At 48.3% G+C, this 16,434-nt stretch overlaps 1 protein-coding gene across 3 annotated transcripts in view; it reads left to right on the top strand.

Annotated features, from left to right (window-relative positions):
- The window catches only part of LOC133543917 (palladin-like), a 90,744-nt gene extending 75,989 nt beyond the window's left edge, over positions 1-14,755 (top strand). For all 3 annotated transcript variants that reach the window (XM_061888828.1, XM_061888829.1, XM_061888830.1), the window contains 8 exons: positions 2,349-2,573; positions 4,131-4,280; positions 4,359-4,447; positions 7,012-7,144; positions 11,107-11,314; positions 13,720-13,885; positions 13,943-14,076; positions 14,141-14,755. In XM_061888828.1, the coding sequence (XP_061744812.1) occupies positions 2,349-2,573; positions 4,131-4,280; positions 4,359-4,447; positions 7,012-7,144; positions 11,107-11,314; positions 13,720-13,885; positions 13,943-14,076; positions 14,141-14,301 (1,266 nt within the window). In that variant the 3' untranslated portion in view covers positions 14,302-14,755. The remainder of the gene's footprint in view (positions 1-2,348; positions 2,574-4,130; positions 4,281-4,358; positions 4,448-7,011; positions 7,145-11,106; positions 11,315-13,719; positions 13,886-13,942; positions 14,077-14,140) is intronic.
- Positions 14,756-16,434: the final 1,679 nt, after the last annotated feature.

Raw genomic sequence — 16,434 nt, 5'->3', positions numbered from 1 at the left:
CAGGGGCCACACACACACCTAACAGGGGCCACACACACCTAACAGGGGCCACACACTTAACAGGGGCCACACACACACCTGTCAAGAGCCACACGCACCAGACAGGAGCCGCACATACCTGACAGGGGCCACACACGCCTGTCAGGGGCCACTCACACGCCTTTTAGGGGCCACTCACACGCCTGTCAGGGGCCACACACACACTTAGCAGTGGCCACACACACCTAACAGGGACCACACACTTAACAGGGGCCACACACACCTGTCAGGAGCCACATGCACCAGACAGGAGCCGCACATACATGACAGGGGCCGCACATACCTGACAGGGGCCACACATATCAGAAAAGGGCCACACATACCTGTCAGGGGCCACACACTTGTGAGGGGCCACACACACACTTGTAAAGGGCCACACACACCTAACAGGGGTCACACATACCTGACAGGGGCCACACACTTGTAAGGGGACACGCATACACCTGTCAGGGGCCACACGCACCTCTCAGAGGCCACACACACTTCTCAGGGGCCACTCACACGCCTGTCAGGGGCCACTCACACGCCTGTCAGGGGCCACACACACCTATCAGAGGCCACACACACCTAACAGGGGCCACACACTCACCTAATAGGGGCCACACACTTAACAGGGGCCACACACACACCTGTCAGGAGCCACACGCACCTGACAGGAGCCGCACATACCTGGCAGGGGCCACACATACCAGAAAAGGGCCACACATACCTGACAGGGGCCACACATACCTGTCAGGGGTCACACACTTGTGAGGGGCCACACACACACACCTGTCAGGGGCCACACACACCTAACAGGGGTCACACATACCTGACAGGAGCCACACATACCTGACAGGGGCCACAGACTTGTAAGGGGACACGCATACACCTGTCACAGGCCACACATACCTGTCAGGGGCCACACACACACCTGTCAGGGGCCACACACACCTAACAGGGGTCACACATACCTGACAAGAGCCACACATACCTGACAGGGGCCACACATACCTGACAGGGGCCACACACTTGTAAGGGGACACGCATACACCTGTCACAGGCCACACGCACCTCTCAGAGGCCACACACACCTCTCAGGGGCCACATACACACCTGTCAGGGGCAACACACACACCTGTCAGGCGCCACGCACGCCTATCAAGGGCCACACACACACCTGTCAGGGGCCACATACACACCTGTCAGGGGCATCACACACACCTGTCAGGTGCTACACATGCCTATCAAGGGCCACACACACACCTGTCAGGGGCCACACACACACCTGTCAGGGGCCACACACACACCTGTCAGGGGCAACACACACACCTGTTAGGGGCCACACACACACCTGACAGGGGCCACACACACACCTGACAGGGGCCACACACACACCTGACAGGGGCAACACACACCTGTCAGGGGGCACACATGCCTATCAAGGGCCACACACACACACACACACACACACCTGTCAGGGGCAACACACACACCTGTCATGGGCCACACACATACCTGACAGGGGCCATACACACACACTTGACAGGGGCAACACACACACCTGTCAGGGGCCACACACACACCTGACAGGGGCCACACACACACACCTGACAGGGGCAACACACACACCTGTCAGGGGCACACACACACACCTGTCAGGGGGCACACATGCCTATCAAGGGCCACACACACACACACACACACACCTGTCAGGGGCAACACACACACCTGTTAGGGGCCACACACACACACCTGTCAGGGGCAACACACACACCTGTCAGGGGCCACACACACACCTGTCAGGGGCAACACACACACCTGACAGGGGCCACACACACACACACCTGACAGGGGCAACACACACACCTGTCAGGGGCCACACACACACCTGTCAGGGGCCACACACACACCTGTCAGGGGGCACACATGCCTATCAAGGGCCACCCACACACACACACACACCTGTCAGGGGCAACACACACACCTGTTAGGGGCCACAAACACACACCTGTCAGGGGCAACACACACACCTATCAGGGGCAACACACACACCTGTTAGGGGCCACACACACACACCTATCAGGGGCAACACACACACCTGTCAGGGGCAACACACCCACCTCTCAGGGGCCAAACACACACCTGACAGGGGCCACGCACACACCTGACAACACACAATGTAAATATTGTGGAGAGCCTGAAATCTGTGATAAAATGTTTGTTTCAAGCTTTGTTGATCCAAAAATGTTTCATATACTTGTAAATATTTACATTACTTGAATGTAAATACTGATAGTACTTCAATGTGAATGTTTACATTACTTCAGGAATACAAAGTGTCCAGTTTCGAGCAGCGTCTCATCAGCGAGATCGAGTTCCGTCTGGAGCGTTCGCCGGTTGAAGAGTCAGACGACGACGTTCAGCACGACCCCGACTCGGCAGACCCGCTGGGGGAGGGGCCCACCTTCCAGCAGAAGCTGAAACACTACAAAGTCTTTGAGGGAATGCCCGTCACCTTCACCTGCAAGATTGATGGGGAGCCCAAACCTAAGGTGAGGACATGTAGGATATTACATTAACATTTATTCGGGCGGAAGGCCGTGTACACCCTGGACATGTCGCCACCTCATCCCAGGGCCAACACAGATAGACAAACAACTTTTATACACTAGGGACCATTTAGTGTTGCCAATCAACCTATCAGGTGCATTTTTTTTGGAGGTGGGAGGGGCCTATCCCCAGGTGCATGTCTTTGGAGGTGGGAGTGGTCAATCCCCTGGTGTATGTCTTTGGAGGGGGGGGGGCTTATCCCCAGGTGCATGTCTTTGGAGGTGGGGGGGGGGGCTTATCCCCAGGTGAATGTCTTTGGAGGTGGGAGGGGCCTATCCCCAGTTGCATGTCTTTTGAGGTGGGAGGGGCCTATCCCCAGGTGCATGTCTTTGGAGGTGGGAGGGGCCTATCCCCAGGTGAATGTCTTTGGAGGTGGTAGGGACCTACCCCCAGTTGCATGTCTTTTGAGGTGGGAGGGGCCTATCCCCAGGTGCATGTCTTTGGAGGTGGGAGGGGCCTATCCCCAGGTGAATGTCTTTGGAGGTGGGGGGGGGGGGCTTATCCCCAGGTGCATGTCTTTGGAGGTGGGAGGGGCCTATCCCCAGTTGCATGTCTTTTGAGGTGGGAGGGGCCTATCCCCAGGTGCATGTCTTTGGAGGTGGGAGGGGCCTATCCCCAGGTGAATGTCTTTGGAGGTGGGGGGGCTTATCCCCAGGTGCATGTCTTTGGAGGTGGGAGGGGCCTATCCCCAGGTGCATGTCTTTGGAGGTGGGAGGGGCCTATCCCCAGGTGCATGTCTTTGGAGGTGGGAGGGGCCTTCACAGATGTGTAAGTTACCCATGCCTTGGGCACTAATACACCCCCATACCATCACAAATGCTGGCATTTCAACTTTGCGCCGACAACAGTCCGGATTGTTCTTTTCCTCTTTGGTCCACAGTTTCCAAAAACAGTTTTCTACTTTGTATCAGTCCATCTTAGATGAGCTCGGACCCAGTGTTGTTGATAAATGGCTTTGGCTTTGCATAGTAGAGATTTAACCTTGGACTTACAGATGTAGCGACCAACTGTTGTTACTGACAGTGGTTTTCTGAAGTGTTCCTGGGTCCATGTGGCGATATTCTTTACACATTTTGATGCGGTACCGCCTGAGGGATCGAAGGTCCAGAATATCATCGCTTACGTGCAGGGATTTCTCCAAATTCTCTGAACCTTTTAATATTACGGAGCGTAGATGGTGAAATCCTTAAATTCCTTGCAATAGCTGGTTGGGAAATGTTGTTCTTAAACAATTTGCTCAGGCATTTGTTGACAAAGTGGTGACCCCTCGCCCCGTCCTTGTTCGTGACTGACTGAGCATTTCATGGAAGCTGATTTTATATCCAATCATGGCACTTTAAAAGGAAGTCAATATTCTATTTTAAACAATTGCATCAGAACGTGATGGTTGTTAACTCCTGTTCCTTGGCGCCACACGGCATGTGCAATAGTAGAACTCATGACTATGAGTTGACCGCCTCTCCACCGTCAAGTGTACATTAATGTCCTTCTTGTCGCAGGTGTACTGGTTTAAAGACGGCAAGCAGATCTCCAAGCGGAGTGAGCACTACCAGATCAGCCGTGGCATCGATGGCACGTGCGCGCTACACACTGCAGCGGCCTCACTGGATGATGACGGCAATTACACCATCATGGCGGGCAACCCGCAGGTCAGCACGTGCACTCAGGAAGTGGAGCATACGTCCCCTTTAGCGTCCCCCGGTCTGACTTAACGTCCATATTCACAGGGCAGGGTGAGCTGCACGGGCAGGATGATGGTCCAAGCCGTGAACCAGCGAGGCCGCAGCCAGCGCTCCTCGCCGGGACATATGCGCAGGTGAGGTCTTGGTGATTTGTGCTCATGACAGAACACACCTGTGTCACCACATTTAAACACCTGGCATTGGACACTGGTGAGCATTCCAGAGCAAAAACAAAAATGTCTGTTTTCAATTCTGATGCGGTCAGAAGAAAGAGAAGTGACGTTGACTCGGGTGTTGTGGTTCCAGACACCACCTCCAAGTGGGGGCATGCATACATCAGGAAGGACTGGCACTGAAGTCATGAACAAAGTGCCAAACTAACCCTTTATCAATATTATCATCGCAACACTAGAATTCATGAACTACTACCCTAAATTCCTCCGAGGGAATTTAATTTGTTGACAAAGTGGTGACTTTTGATGACACATAAGCTGATTTTAAATGATAACCCAGAACAGAATAGGTATTTTGCAATTTATTCCAAAGCTTTGGGGGGACCAACCTAAAAAACAACACGTTCAATTCACGTCGCCTAGTTTATCTGAAAACTCTACGGAAGTCTTGTCTTTTTCTATATGCCAATAGCCCCCACCCTTCAGAGCAAATACACATATCTATTCTTTTCCTCAGCTGGAGACTGGAAGAGATAGGAAAAGGAGCATTGCTACTCCTGCATTCCAAGCTCAAGGTAGTCCACAGTGTACCATCGGTCATGAGATAATGAAAAGATAAAAAGAGTACACTAGCTATTTCAAATATGACTAAAGAAAATAAATAACTCTTAATTATGGATATATGTAGATATCTATCTCCGTCAGCCCCCACTCTAATTGGCTCACCATTTATAGGAGGGGCATACAAAAATGGCTGCTGTCTGAGCTGGCTATCAGCTGAGAGCGGGGACCTTGGCGGTCCGATCTTTGGCTGCAGAAGCCAGCTGTGGCTCCGTGAAATGTCACCGTTCTGCGGATAAAGGCGTCCTTCTAATCAGACATGGTGGCCTCACCTTGACGCATCAATCAATCAAAGTTTATTTATATAGACCTAAATCACGAGTGTCTCAAAGGGCTGCACAAGCCACAACGACATCCTTGGTTCAGATCCCACGTCAGGGCGAGAAAAAACCCAACCCAATGGGATGCAATGAGAAACCTTGGAGGGGACCGCAGATGCGGGCGACCCCTGCACCCCTGGGATGTCGAGTGGATCTAGTTAATAGTGTGTGAGTCCAGTCTATAGTGGAGCCAGCAGGAGATCATCTTGAGTGGAGACGAATCAGCAGTGCGGAGACGTCATCAACTTATGCACGGATGAGTGGTCACCTAATAACCTCTCCATGCAGGATAGGGAGGCAGAGCAGAAAAGAGGCGGCAGATCAACTGGTCTAAAAGGGGGTCTATTTAAAGGCTAGAGTATACAAATGAGTTTTAAGATCGGAATTAAATGCTTCTACTGAGGTAGCATCTCTAGGGCATTCCAGAGTACTGGAGCCCCAATAGAAAACGCTCTGTAGCCCGCAGACTTTTTTGGGGCTCTGGGAATCACTAATAAGCCGGAGTTCTTTGAACGCAGATTTCTGGCCGGGACATATGGTACAATACAATCAGCAAGATAGGATGGAGCTAGACCGTGTATTATTTTATACGGAAGTAGTAAACCTTAAAGTCACATCTTAAGTGCACAGGAAGCCAGTGCAGGTGAGCCAGTACAGGCGTAATGTGATCAAACTTTCTTGTTCTTGTCAAAAGTCTAACAGCCGCATTTTGTACCAACTGTAATCTTTTAATGCTAGACATGGGGAGACCCGAAAATAATACGTTACAGTAGTCGAGACGTAACAAACGCATGGATAATGATCTCAGTGTCACTGGTGGACCAATTTGAACAAATTTTAGCTATATTACGCAGATAAAAGGAAGCCGTTTTAGTAAGTGGGGAAGTCGCTTACTCGCAGTCACACTGTCAGACGCGGCACAGGAGTCCAGCGTGCAGGTTTAACAAGATGTTTAATGCTCATTACTTTTCCAACAAAGTTTCCTCCGGACTTTTCAGTCTTACCAATCCTCTGCTCCCGGCCGCCTACTGTTAAAGACAACGGATGATTAGATTAACACGTACCACCTGTGCAATCTAATCCTCTGCCAGCTGTGTCTCGCCGTCAGCTGGTGGCGCTCTGTTTTCAGCACCGTGGACAGAGGCGGTGACCTTTGCTCCTGCAAGGGCGCTGATCAGACTCCTTCTACACAGTAACGCTCTTAATGTGTGACTCAAACGAGAGACTTGGGTCGAAGACAATACCCAGGCTCTTTACCGAGTTTGGTGTCAAATGATAAGGTGGTATTATCAAATAGGTGTCGGTGTCTAGCAGGACCGATAATCAGCATTTCCGTTTTCTTACCATTGAGTTGCAAAACGTTAGCGGATATCCATTGTTTAATTTCATTAAGACACGCCTCCAGGTGACTATTAAACCGATCTTTTCAATGAAGAGGGTTGGACTCTTTTCCACACACTAACACGTTTTGTCTTTCACTGAAATTCTTGATGTAGAAAATTCAGTTCACAAAATTCAATTATTTGTGTGTCAAAAGAAGCTTTTGCGATAAAAACACGTTAAGTTCTATACACTGCACCCCAGGCCCAGGTCCAGGTCCAGAGACAGCGGCGACGAGAGCGATAACATCCAGGAGCGCCACTTCCGGCCGCACTTCCTGCAGGCGCCCGGCGACCTCATCGTACAGGAGGGCCGACTGTGTCGCATGGACTGCAAGGTGAGGGGCGTGTTATCATCTACTGTAGCTCTTGAGAGAGTCACCTACATTGTGGTAGGACGCCTTTAACATCTCAATCAACTACCATAACCAGTCATCAAAGAATCAAAGAAACCAAGACTGTGTGCAACAATTGTTGTGAACAATTTCCCTTGTGGATCAATGAAGTTTGTTTAAGTCTAAGTGCTGTACTGGGTCGCACGGTCTTGTGGTGCGGCCCTCCTAATAGGACTCTTTTGCACGGTTGCAAAGAATATATCGGGGCAGATGCAGGTCCGACCGGCGGGAGAGGTTTTTTGGAAGGAATTCTCAGACAAAAATCATGGAAATAAAACTTTTGAATGTCTCGAAGTTCATTCAAAAGATCTGCGGATTGATGGAAGGAGTTTTAAATCCGAAAGAAAGAGCGTTGGTGCCCGACTGAAACTGTTCCAGAAGAAGGTTGCTATTGTTGTGGACTATCTTGTGTCTTGACTGGTACTGTTCCAGATGAAGGTTGTTATTGTTGTGGACTATCTTGTGTACCGACTGATACTGTTCCAGATGAAGGTTGTTATTGTTGTGGACTATCTTGAGCACCGACTGACAATGTTCCAGATGAAGGTTGTTATTGTTGTGGACTATCTTGTGACCCGACTGATACTGTTCCAGATGAAGGTTGTGGTTGTTGTGGACTATCTTGTGACCCGACTGATACTGATCCAGATAAAGGTTGCTATTTTTGTGGACTATCTTGTGTCTCAACTGATACTGTTCCAGATGAAAGTTGTTGTTGTGGACTATCTTGTGACCCAACTGATACTGTTCCAGATGAAGGTTGTTATTGCTGTGGACTATATTGTGACCCGACTGATACTGTTCCAGATGAAGGTTGCTATTGTTGTGGACTATCTTGTGTCTTGACTGGTACTGTTCCAGATGAAGGTTGTTATTGTTGTGGACTATCTTGTGTCCCGACTGATAATGTTCCAGATGAAGGTTGTTATTGTTGTGGACTATCTTGTGTACCGACTGATACTGTTCCAGATGAAGGTTGTTATTGTTGTGGACTATCTTGAGCACCGACTGACAATGTTCCAGATGAAGGTTGTTATTGTTGTGGACTATCTTGTGTACCGACTGATACTGTTCCAGATGAAGGTTGTTATTGTTGTGGACTATCTTGTGACCCGACTGATACTGTTCCAGATGAAGGTTGTGGTTGTTGTGGACTATCTTGTGACCCGACTGATACTGATCCAGATAAAGGTTGCTATTTTTGTGGACTATCTTGTGTCTCAACTGATACTGTTCCAGATGAAAGTTGTTGTTGTGGACTATCTTGTGACCCAACTGATACTGTTCCAGATGAAGGTTGTTATTGCTGTGGACTATATTGTGACCCGACTGATACTGTTCCAGATGAAGGTTGTTATTGTTGTGGACTATCTTGTGTCTTGACTGATACCGTTCCAGATGAAGGTTGTTATTGTTGTGGACTATCTTGTGTCCCGACTGATACTGTTCCAGATGAAGGTTGTTATTGTTGTGGACTATCTTGTGTACCGACTGATACTGTTCCAGATGAAGGTTGTTATTGTTGTGGACTATCTTGAGCACCGACTGACAATGTTCCAGATGAAGGTTGTTATTGTTGTGGACTATCTTGTGTACCGACTGATACTGTTCCAGATGAAGGTTGGTATTGTTGTGGACTATCTTGAGCACCGACTGACAATGTTCCAGATGAAGGTTGTTATTGTTGTGAACTATCTTGTGTACCGACTGATACTGTTCCAGATGAAGGTTGGTATTGTTTTGGATTATCTTGTGTCCTGACTGATACTGTTCCAGACAAAGGTTGCTATTTTTGTGGACTATCTTGTGTCTCAACTGATACTGTTCCAGATGAAGGTTGATGTTGTTGTGGACTATCTTCTGTCCCGACTGATACTGTTCCAGATTAAATGTTGCTATTGTTGCGGACTATCTTGTGACCCGACTGATACTGTTCTAGATGAAATGTTGCTATTGTTGCGGACTATCTTGTGACCCGACTGATACTGTTCCAGATGAAGGTTGTGGTTGTTGTGGACCATCTTGTGACACGACTGATACTGATCCAGATAAAGGTTGCTATTTTTGTGGACTATCTTGTGTCTCAACTGATACTGTTCCAGATGAAAGTTGTTGTTGTTGTGGACTATCTTGTGACCCAACTGATACTGTTCCAGATGAAGGTTGTTATTGCCGTGGACTATCTTGTGACCCGACTGATACTGTTCCAGATGAAGGTTGTTATTGCTGTGGACTATCTTGTGACCCGACTGATACTGTTCCAGATGAAAGTTGTTATTGCTGTGGACTATCTTGTGACCCGACTGATACTGTTCCAGATGAAGGTTGCTATTGTTGTGGACTATCTTGTGTACCGACTGATACTGTTCCAGATGAAGGTTGTTATTGTTGTGGACTATCTTGAGCACCGACTGACAATGTTCCAGGTGAAGGTTGTTATTGTTGTGGACTATCTTGTGTACCGACTGATACTGTTCCAGATGAAGGTTGGTATTGTTTTGGATTATCTTGTGTCCTGACTGATACTGTTCCAGACAAAGGTTGCTATTTTTGTGGACTATCTTATGTCTCAACTGATACTGTTCCAGATGAAGGTTGATGTTGTTGTGGACTATCTTCTGTCCCGACTGATACTGTTCCAGATGAAATGTTGCTATTGTTGCGGACTATCTGGTGACCCGACTGATACTGTTCTAGATGAAATGTTGCTATTGTTGCGGACTATCTTGTGACCCGACTGATACTGTTCCAGATGAAGGTTGTGGTTGTTGTGGACCATCTTGTGACACGACTGATACTGATCCAGATAAAGGTTGCTATATTTGTGGACTATCTTGTGTCTCAACTGATACTGTTCCAGATGAAAGTTGTTGTTGTTGTGGACTATCTTGTGACCCAACTGATACTGTTCCAGATGAAGGTTGTTATTGCCGTGGACTATCTTGTGACCCGACTGATACTGTTCCAGATGAAGGTTGTTATTGCTGTGGACTATCTTGTGACCCGACTGATACTGTTCCAGATGAAGGTTGGTATTGTTGTGGACTATCTCGAGCACCGACTGACAATGTTCCAGATGAAGGTTGTTATTGTTGTGGACTATCTTGTGTACCGACTGATACTGTTCCAGATGAAGGTTGGTATTGTTTTGGATTATCTTGTGTCCTGACTGATACTGTTCCAGACAAAGGTTGCTATTTTTGTGGACTATCTTGTGTCTCAACTGATACTGTTCCAGATGAAGGTTGATGTTGTTGTGGACTATCTTCTGTCCCGACTGATACTGTTCCAGATGAAATGTTGCTATTGTTACGGACTATCTTGTGACCCGACTGATACTGTTCTAGATGAAATGTTGCTATTGTTGCGGACTATCTTGTGACCCGACTGATACTGTTCCAGATGAAGGTTGTGGTTGTTGTGGACCATCTTGTGACACGACTGATACTGATCCAGATAAAGGTTGCTATTTTTGTGGACTATCTTGTGTCTCAACTGATACTGTTCCAGATGAAAGTTGTTTTTGTTGTGGACTATCTTGTGACCCAACTGATACTGTTCCAGATGAAGGTTGTTATTGCCGTGGACTATCTTGTGACCCGACTGATACTGTTCCAGATGAAGGTTGTTATTGCTGTGGACTATCTTGTGACCCGACTGATACTGTTCCAGATGAAGGTTGTTATTGCTGTGGACTATCTTGTGACCCGACTGATACTGTTCCAGATGAAGGTTGCTATTGTTGTGGACTATCTACCAAGATTGTTGAATAGCAGACAGCATCAAGAAATTATCTTTGATTGTACTACGAACATGACGCTACTACCAAGATTGGCAAAGAGCAGACAGCATCAAGAAATAATCTTTGATTGTAGGAAGTCATGTTTCACCAACTTCTCCCATAGGTGAGCGGCTTGCCGACCCCTGACCTTGTGTGGAAGCTCAACGGACAGACCATCCGCCCGGACTCCGCACACAAAATGCTGGTGCGGGAAAATGGCGTGCACTCGCTGGTCATCGAACCCGTGACCAGTCGTGATGCAGGCATCTACACTTGCATCGCCAGCAACCGCGCCGGACAAAACTCCTTCAACCTGGAGCTCATCATTGCAGGTAAAGACAGGATGTTGTATGGACTAAATCATGGGATAGTCAAAGCAAATGCACAACACAAACACCCTATTTACATACAACCGTTACCAAATAAATGCAATAAGTCTGGAAAGAGCGTTTCCTCGCTCCTAAATATTCCAAAGTCAACTGTTGGCTTTATTATAAGAAAAGTGAAGAGTTTGGGAACAACAGCAACTCAGCCACCAAGTGGTAGGCCACGTAAACTGACAGAGGGGTCAGCGGATGCTGAAGTGCAAAGAGGTCGCCGACTTTCTGCAGAGTCAGTTGCTACAGAGCTCCAAACTTCACGTGACCTTCCAATTAGCCCACGAACAGTACGCAGAGAGCTTCATTGAATGGGTTTCCATGGCTGATCAGCTTGGATGCAGTGGTGTAAAGCACGTCACTAGACTCTAGAGCAGTGGAGACGCCTTCGCTGGAGTGATGAATCACGGTTTTGATTCTGGGAATCTGATGGACGAGTCTGGGTTTGGAGGTTGCCGGGAGAAAGGTACATTTCGGACTGCATTGTGCAGAGTGTAAAATTTGGTGGAGGAGGAATTATGGTGTGGGGTTGTTTTTCAGGAGTTGGGCTTGGCCCCTTTCAGTGAAAGGAACTTTGAATGCTCCGGGATACTAAAACATTTTGGACAATTCTATGCTCCCAACCTTGTGGGAGCCACTTCCTCTTCCAACATGACTCTGCACCAGTGTGCAAAGCAAGGTCCATATCGACTGGTGTGGATGAACTTGACTTGCCTGCACAGAAACCTGACCTGAACCCGATAGAACACCTTTGGGATGAATTAGAACGGAGACTGAGAGCCAGCCCTTCTCGACCAACATCAGTGTGTGACCTGACCAATGCGCTTTCGGAAGAATGTTGGAAAATTCCTATAAACACACTCCACAACCTTGTGGACAGCCTTCCCCAAAGGATTTGAAGCTGTAATAGCTGCAAAAGGTTGACCGACGTCATATTGAACCCTATGAGTTAGGAATGGGATGGCTCTTCAAGTTCACATGTGAGTCAAGGCAGGTGGCCAAACACTTTTGGCGATATAATGTATTTCTTCACACTGACAAACCATCCATCCATCCATTTTTTACCGCTTATTCCCTCTGGGGTCGCGGGGGGGCGCTGGTGCCTATGTCAGCTACAGGGAACCCACGTAGTCACAGGGAGAACATGCAAACTCCACACAGAAAGATCCCGAAGTCGGGATTGAACCCAGGACTACTCAGGACCTTCATATTTTGAGGCAGACGCACTAACCCCTCTTCCACCATGCTGCCCACTGTCAGGTTCAAACACTGGTGACATCTATTAATCAGACAAGAACCAAGGAACCAAGCAGATAGATAGAGCTCATGAGGAGACACGTGTTTTGGGCTGTACTCTAGTTACAGATCCAAACAACGTTCTAAAGAACAGCCCGCGTGCCTCCTGTATTTATTAGGGAAACCCCTATTACATCATTGTGATTGAGGGAAAGGGGGGAGTGGACTCGACACAAGATATGATAATACAAAAATGCAAATATGTTGACACTTGGTGCTATCGCCCAGTCTGTTCTTGAGCTGGTCCCAGAACAGAATGTTTGGCCTTGGCAGTCAGCATGTGGAATCTGGACAGAACACTCATAGGAAAGACGGGGACGGCGTGGCGCAGTGGTAGAGTGGCCGTGCGCAACCCGAGGGTCCCTGGTTCAAAGCCCACCTAGTACCAACCTCGTCACGTCCGTTGTGTCCTGAGCAAGACACTTCACCCTTGCTCCTGATGGGTGCTGGTTGGCGCCTTGCATGGCAGCTCCCTCCATCAGTGTGTGAATGTGTGTGTGAATGGGTAAATGTGGAAGTAGTGTCAAAGCGCTTTGAGTACCTTGAAGGTAGAAAAGCGCTATACAAGTACAACCCATTATAAAGAAAGGCAAGCAATCTCTCAGATTGCTAGTTCTGCACAAATACAGAAAAACCGCTTCAGCACATATTGACAATACTTTATAGTAACGGCCCTTAGGCATATAGTTATGATGATAATATATCCATTTTCTACCGCTTATTCCCTTTGGGGTCGCGGGGGGCGCTGGTGCCTATCTCAGCTACAGGGAACCCACGTAGTCACGGGGAGAACATGCAAACTCCACACAGAAAGATCCCGAACTCGGGATTGAACCCAGGACTACTCAGGACCTTCATATTGTGAGGCAGACGCACTAACCCCTCTCCCACCGTGCTGCCCAATGACAAACCAATTATCTCAATCCAAGCTCCATTTAGACCAGTCTACATCAGAGTGTGCAAGCTGAATTCCAACCAGGATCACTGAAGTTTGGGGTCCAAGCCTAACTGTTGAGTCACTGCGTTTTGTTCATTGACAATTCTTCGATGTGTTTTGTCCACAGCCAAGGAGATGCAGAAAGTGCCATCATTTGTGGAGAAGCTCCAGAACACCAGTGTGGCGGAGGGCCACCCGGTGCGGCTGGAATGCCGCGTCACCGGCGTTCCTTCCCCGCAGATCTTCTGGAAAAGGGAAAACGAGTCACTCACCCACAACACAGACAGAATAAGGTGAGCACCAATGAGATCAGCTTGGACTCTATGTGAATGACTTCCTTTGTCTCCCAGCATGCACCAGGACAACAGTGGCTACCTGTGCATGATCATCCAGCCCGCCACCAAAGAGGACGCCGGCTGGTACACGGTGTCGGCCAAAAACGAGGCGGGGATCGTGTCCAGCACCGCACGACTCGACGTGCACGGTAAGGTGGACGAATTCGGTTTCTGGCTCCTTCTTTGAATAACCGCTGCTTCCCACCCTCGCAGCCCAGTGGCAGCAGCCCAACCTCCCCAAAGCGAAGAAGGTGCGTCCGGCCAGCAGCCGCTACGCCGCCCTGACCGAGAGAGGCCTGGATGTGAAGGCTGCCTTCTTCCCTGACAGCAGCCCTCTGCCACCCGGGAGCCTGGTGGAGAGCGACGAGCTGTAGAGAAGGATCGACAGAAAGACCTTCCTGCTTTGGGTGGTTTGGAAAGTTTAAGTGTTCAAGTCGCGGGACTGGAGGGCGAGAAGGTGAGAGCTGTACAGGAAGTGGGTTTTTTTTTTTAATCAGGAGTGAGATGTTGGCTTTTGGCAGGTTCTACAATGATGGACTTTGAGGAGTGCTTGGGGGGACACACATCTATTTTCTGTGTTGAATGAAAAGGCTAAGAAGCCCTAGCTGACGTTGAAATTATCACCAGTCTGTATCAAACTATATTCAGTCACTCTTTAGGCCTTTTCGAACCACAAGAACACACTTTGGACTTAGGCTGGATGATTCTTGCCAATCATCTGACAGCTCTTGTGTGTTACCGTGCCAACCCAGGCCTGTGTATGGATTGTTCTCCTTATATAGCGTTATTATTTTAGCTTGTGAAAAGTTCAATAAAGAATCTTCCCAAGATTGTGAGCGATGTTTCTGTTGAATCCAAGGGAGCACAACAACGCCAAGAGGACCCCCCAGGGATGTCATTTAGATCATAAATATTGACTTCTCAACGTAGATACAACCTAAAAATACCCCTCACCTCCTTCCTTTAAGATCTTTAATCTCCTCCAGATGTGGCCCAACATGCAGGGGAAGATGAAGAGGGTCCTTTGGAACAAAAACGTGAGCCCTTTGAAAAAAAAGCCCAACCATGACTGGAGTGAGTGGTCAGATTTCTGTTGGAGACAGGGGGGCGGGGGGTCTGAACTTGGCCAGACACTTTGGAGTCAGCGTAATGAGTCACTAATCGACAACATTAAAGTGATCCTGCTGTCATTCCAACTGTAAGAAAGTAGGAAAAAACTGTTCCAAGGTAAAAAGGAAACTGCACTATTTTCGGGGTTAAGGTTGGGGTTAGGAATTAGGGCTAGGGAAGCCAAAGAGAAAGTGTTGGTTAGGGTTAGGTCTAAGGGTTGGGGTGGGGCGTTAAAAGGAAAATAAAGAGGGTTAGGGTTAGGGTGGGGGTTGACGGTCCATGGACAACCTGGCAAGGTGACGCCCAAACCTGACAAAAAGCCCATTAAGGACCCCGATCAAATGGGTAGCGAATGTTGTGTCAAACATGTTGTTACGGCTTGGACTCCTGGCAACGCCTCTCATCTGTCTGTGCGCCCCTCGGGACACGCGTATATCCAAAAACGCGCCGTGCACGTCTCCGCCCTGCAGCAGCCACCAGGTGCAATCATTTACCAGCAATCAACACACCTGTCATTGATGAGCGGTCTGCCTTCTTAAGCCTGGACTACCTGCCATCGCTCGCCGGAGTATCGTCTTCTGTTCATGAGTAAGCATCCCGTATCTGGGTTCCATCCCGCGTACTCGCTCTTCCCCTGCGACTTCCGTGTTTTCGTTGTGTCTGATGTTCCTGTTGTCTCCCCGCAGCGCTCCCTGTGTTATCCTGTGATCCCCTGTTGTTCCCCTTGCCTCCCGGACTGCCCTTTGGATTCTCGACCTCCCGCTTGGACACATTATCCTTCTACGCCTCTCGTTCACCCTGGATCCTCTGACTGCCCCACGGACTTCCGTGTTCTTCGTCTCTTCACAACATTTGGTAACACACACCTCAGTTAAATACTTAACATAATCTCTCACCCATTCCCTTTTGGATCTAGTTCACACTCCATTTCCTTAGTATGTTTTCTATTGTTTGGTTATTATATATATATCTGGTTAATATATATATAAAATAAATCGTTGGACATTACTGCCACCTAGTGTCAGTCTGCCGTCATCTCCCCCTGTTGAAACCTTAACACACGTCTGTGGTAAAATCGAATTGTTTGGCGTTCGAAAAATTGTGGCGAGATGCCAAGGCAAGTCTGTGTTGCAAAAATTTCGATCGGTTTGATCCACATCAGGCTCCGACTTGCAAGATCAAGAAGGATGTGAACCATCTTTTTCACTGCGAGCGGATAAAGCAGGTCTCTATTCAGGTTGGACCTCTTGTAACTTTATCAAAGAAACAAAAAATGCAACAAAAAAAAAATCTATTGGGACAATTCTAATTCCCATAGCTAATTTAATTGGGCACCCCTATGTGTCTCCACAACAGGATGCGCTCTCATCAACTGTTAGGAGTAGGAGTGAGACGGA

Source organism: Nerophis ophidion, linkage group LG26 (assembly GCF_033978795.1).
Source record: "Nerophis ophidion isolate RoL-2023_Sa linkage group LG26, RoL_Noph_v1.0, whole genome shotgun sequence".
In the NCBI taxonomy this organism is placed as follows: domain Eukaryota; kingdom Metazoa; phylum Chordata; class Actinopteri; order Syngnathiformes; family Syngnathidae; genus Nerophis; species Nerophis ophidion.
Note: the sequence above shows the minus strand (reverse complement) of the source record. Positions and strands in the feature narration are given on the sequence as shown.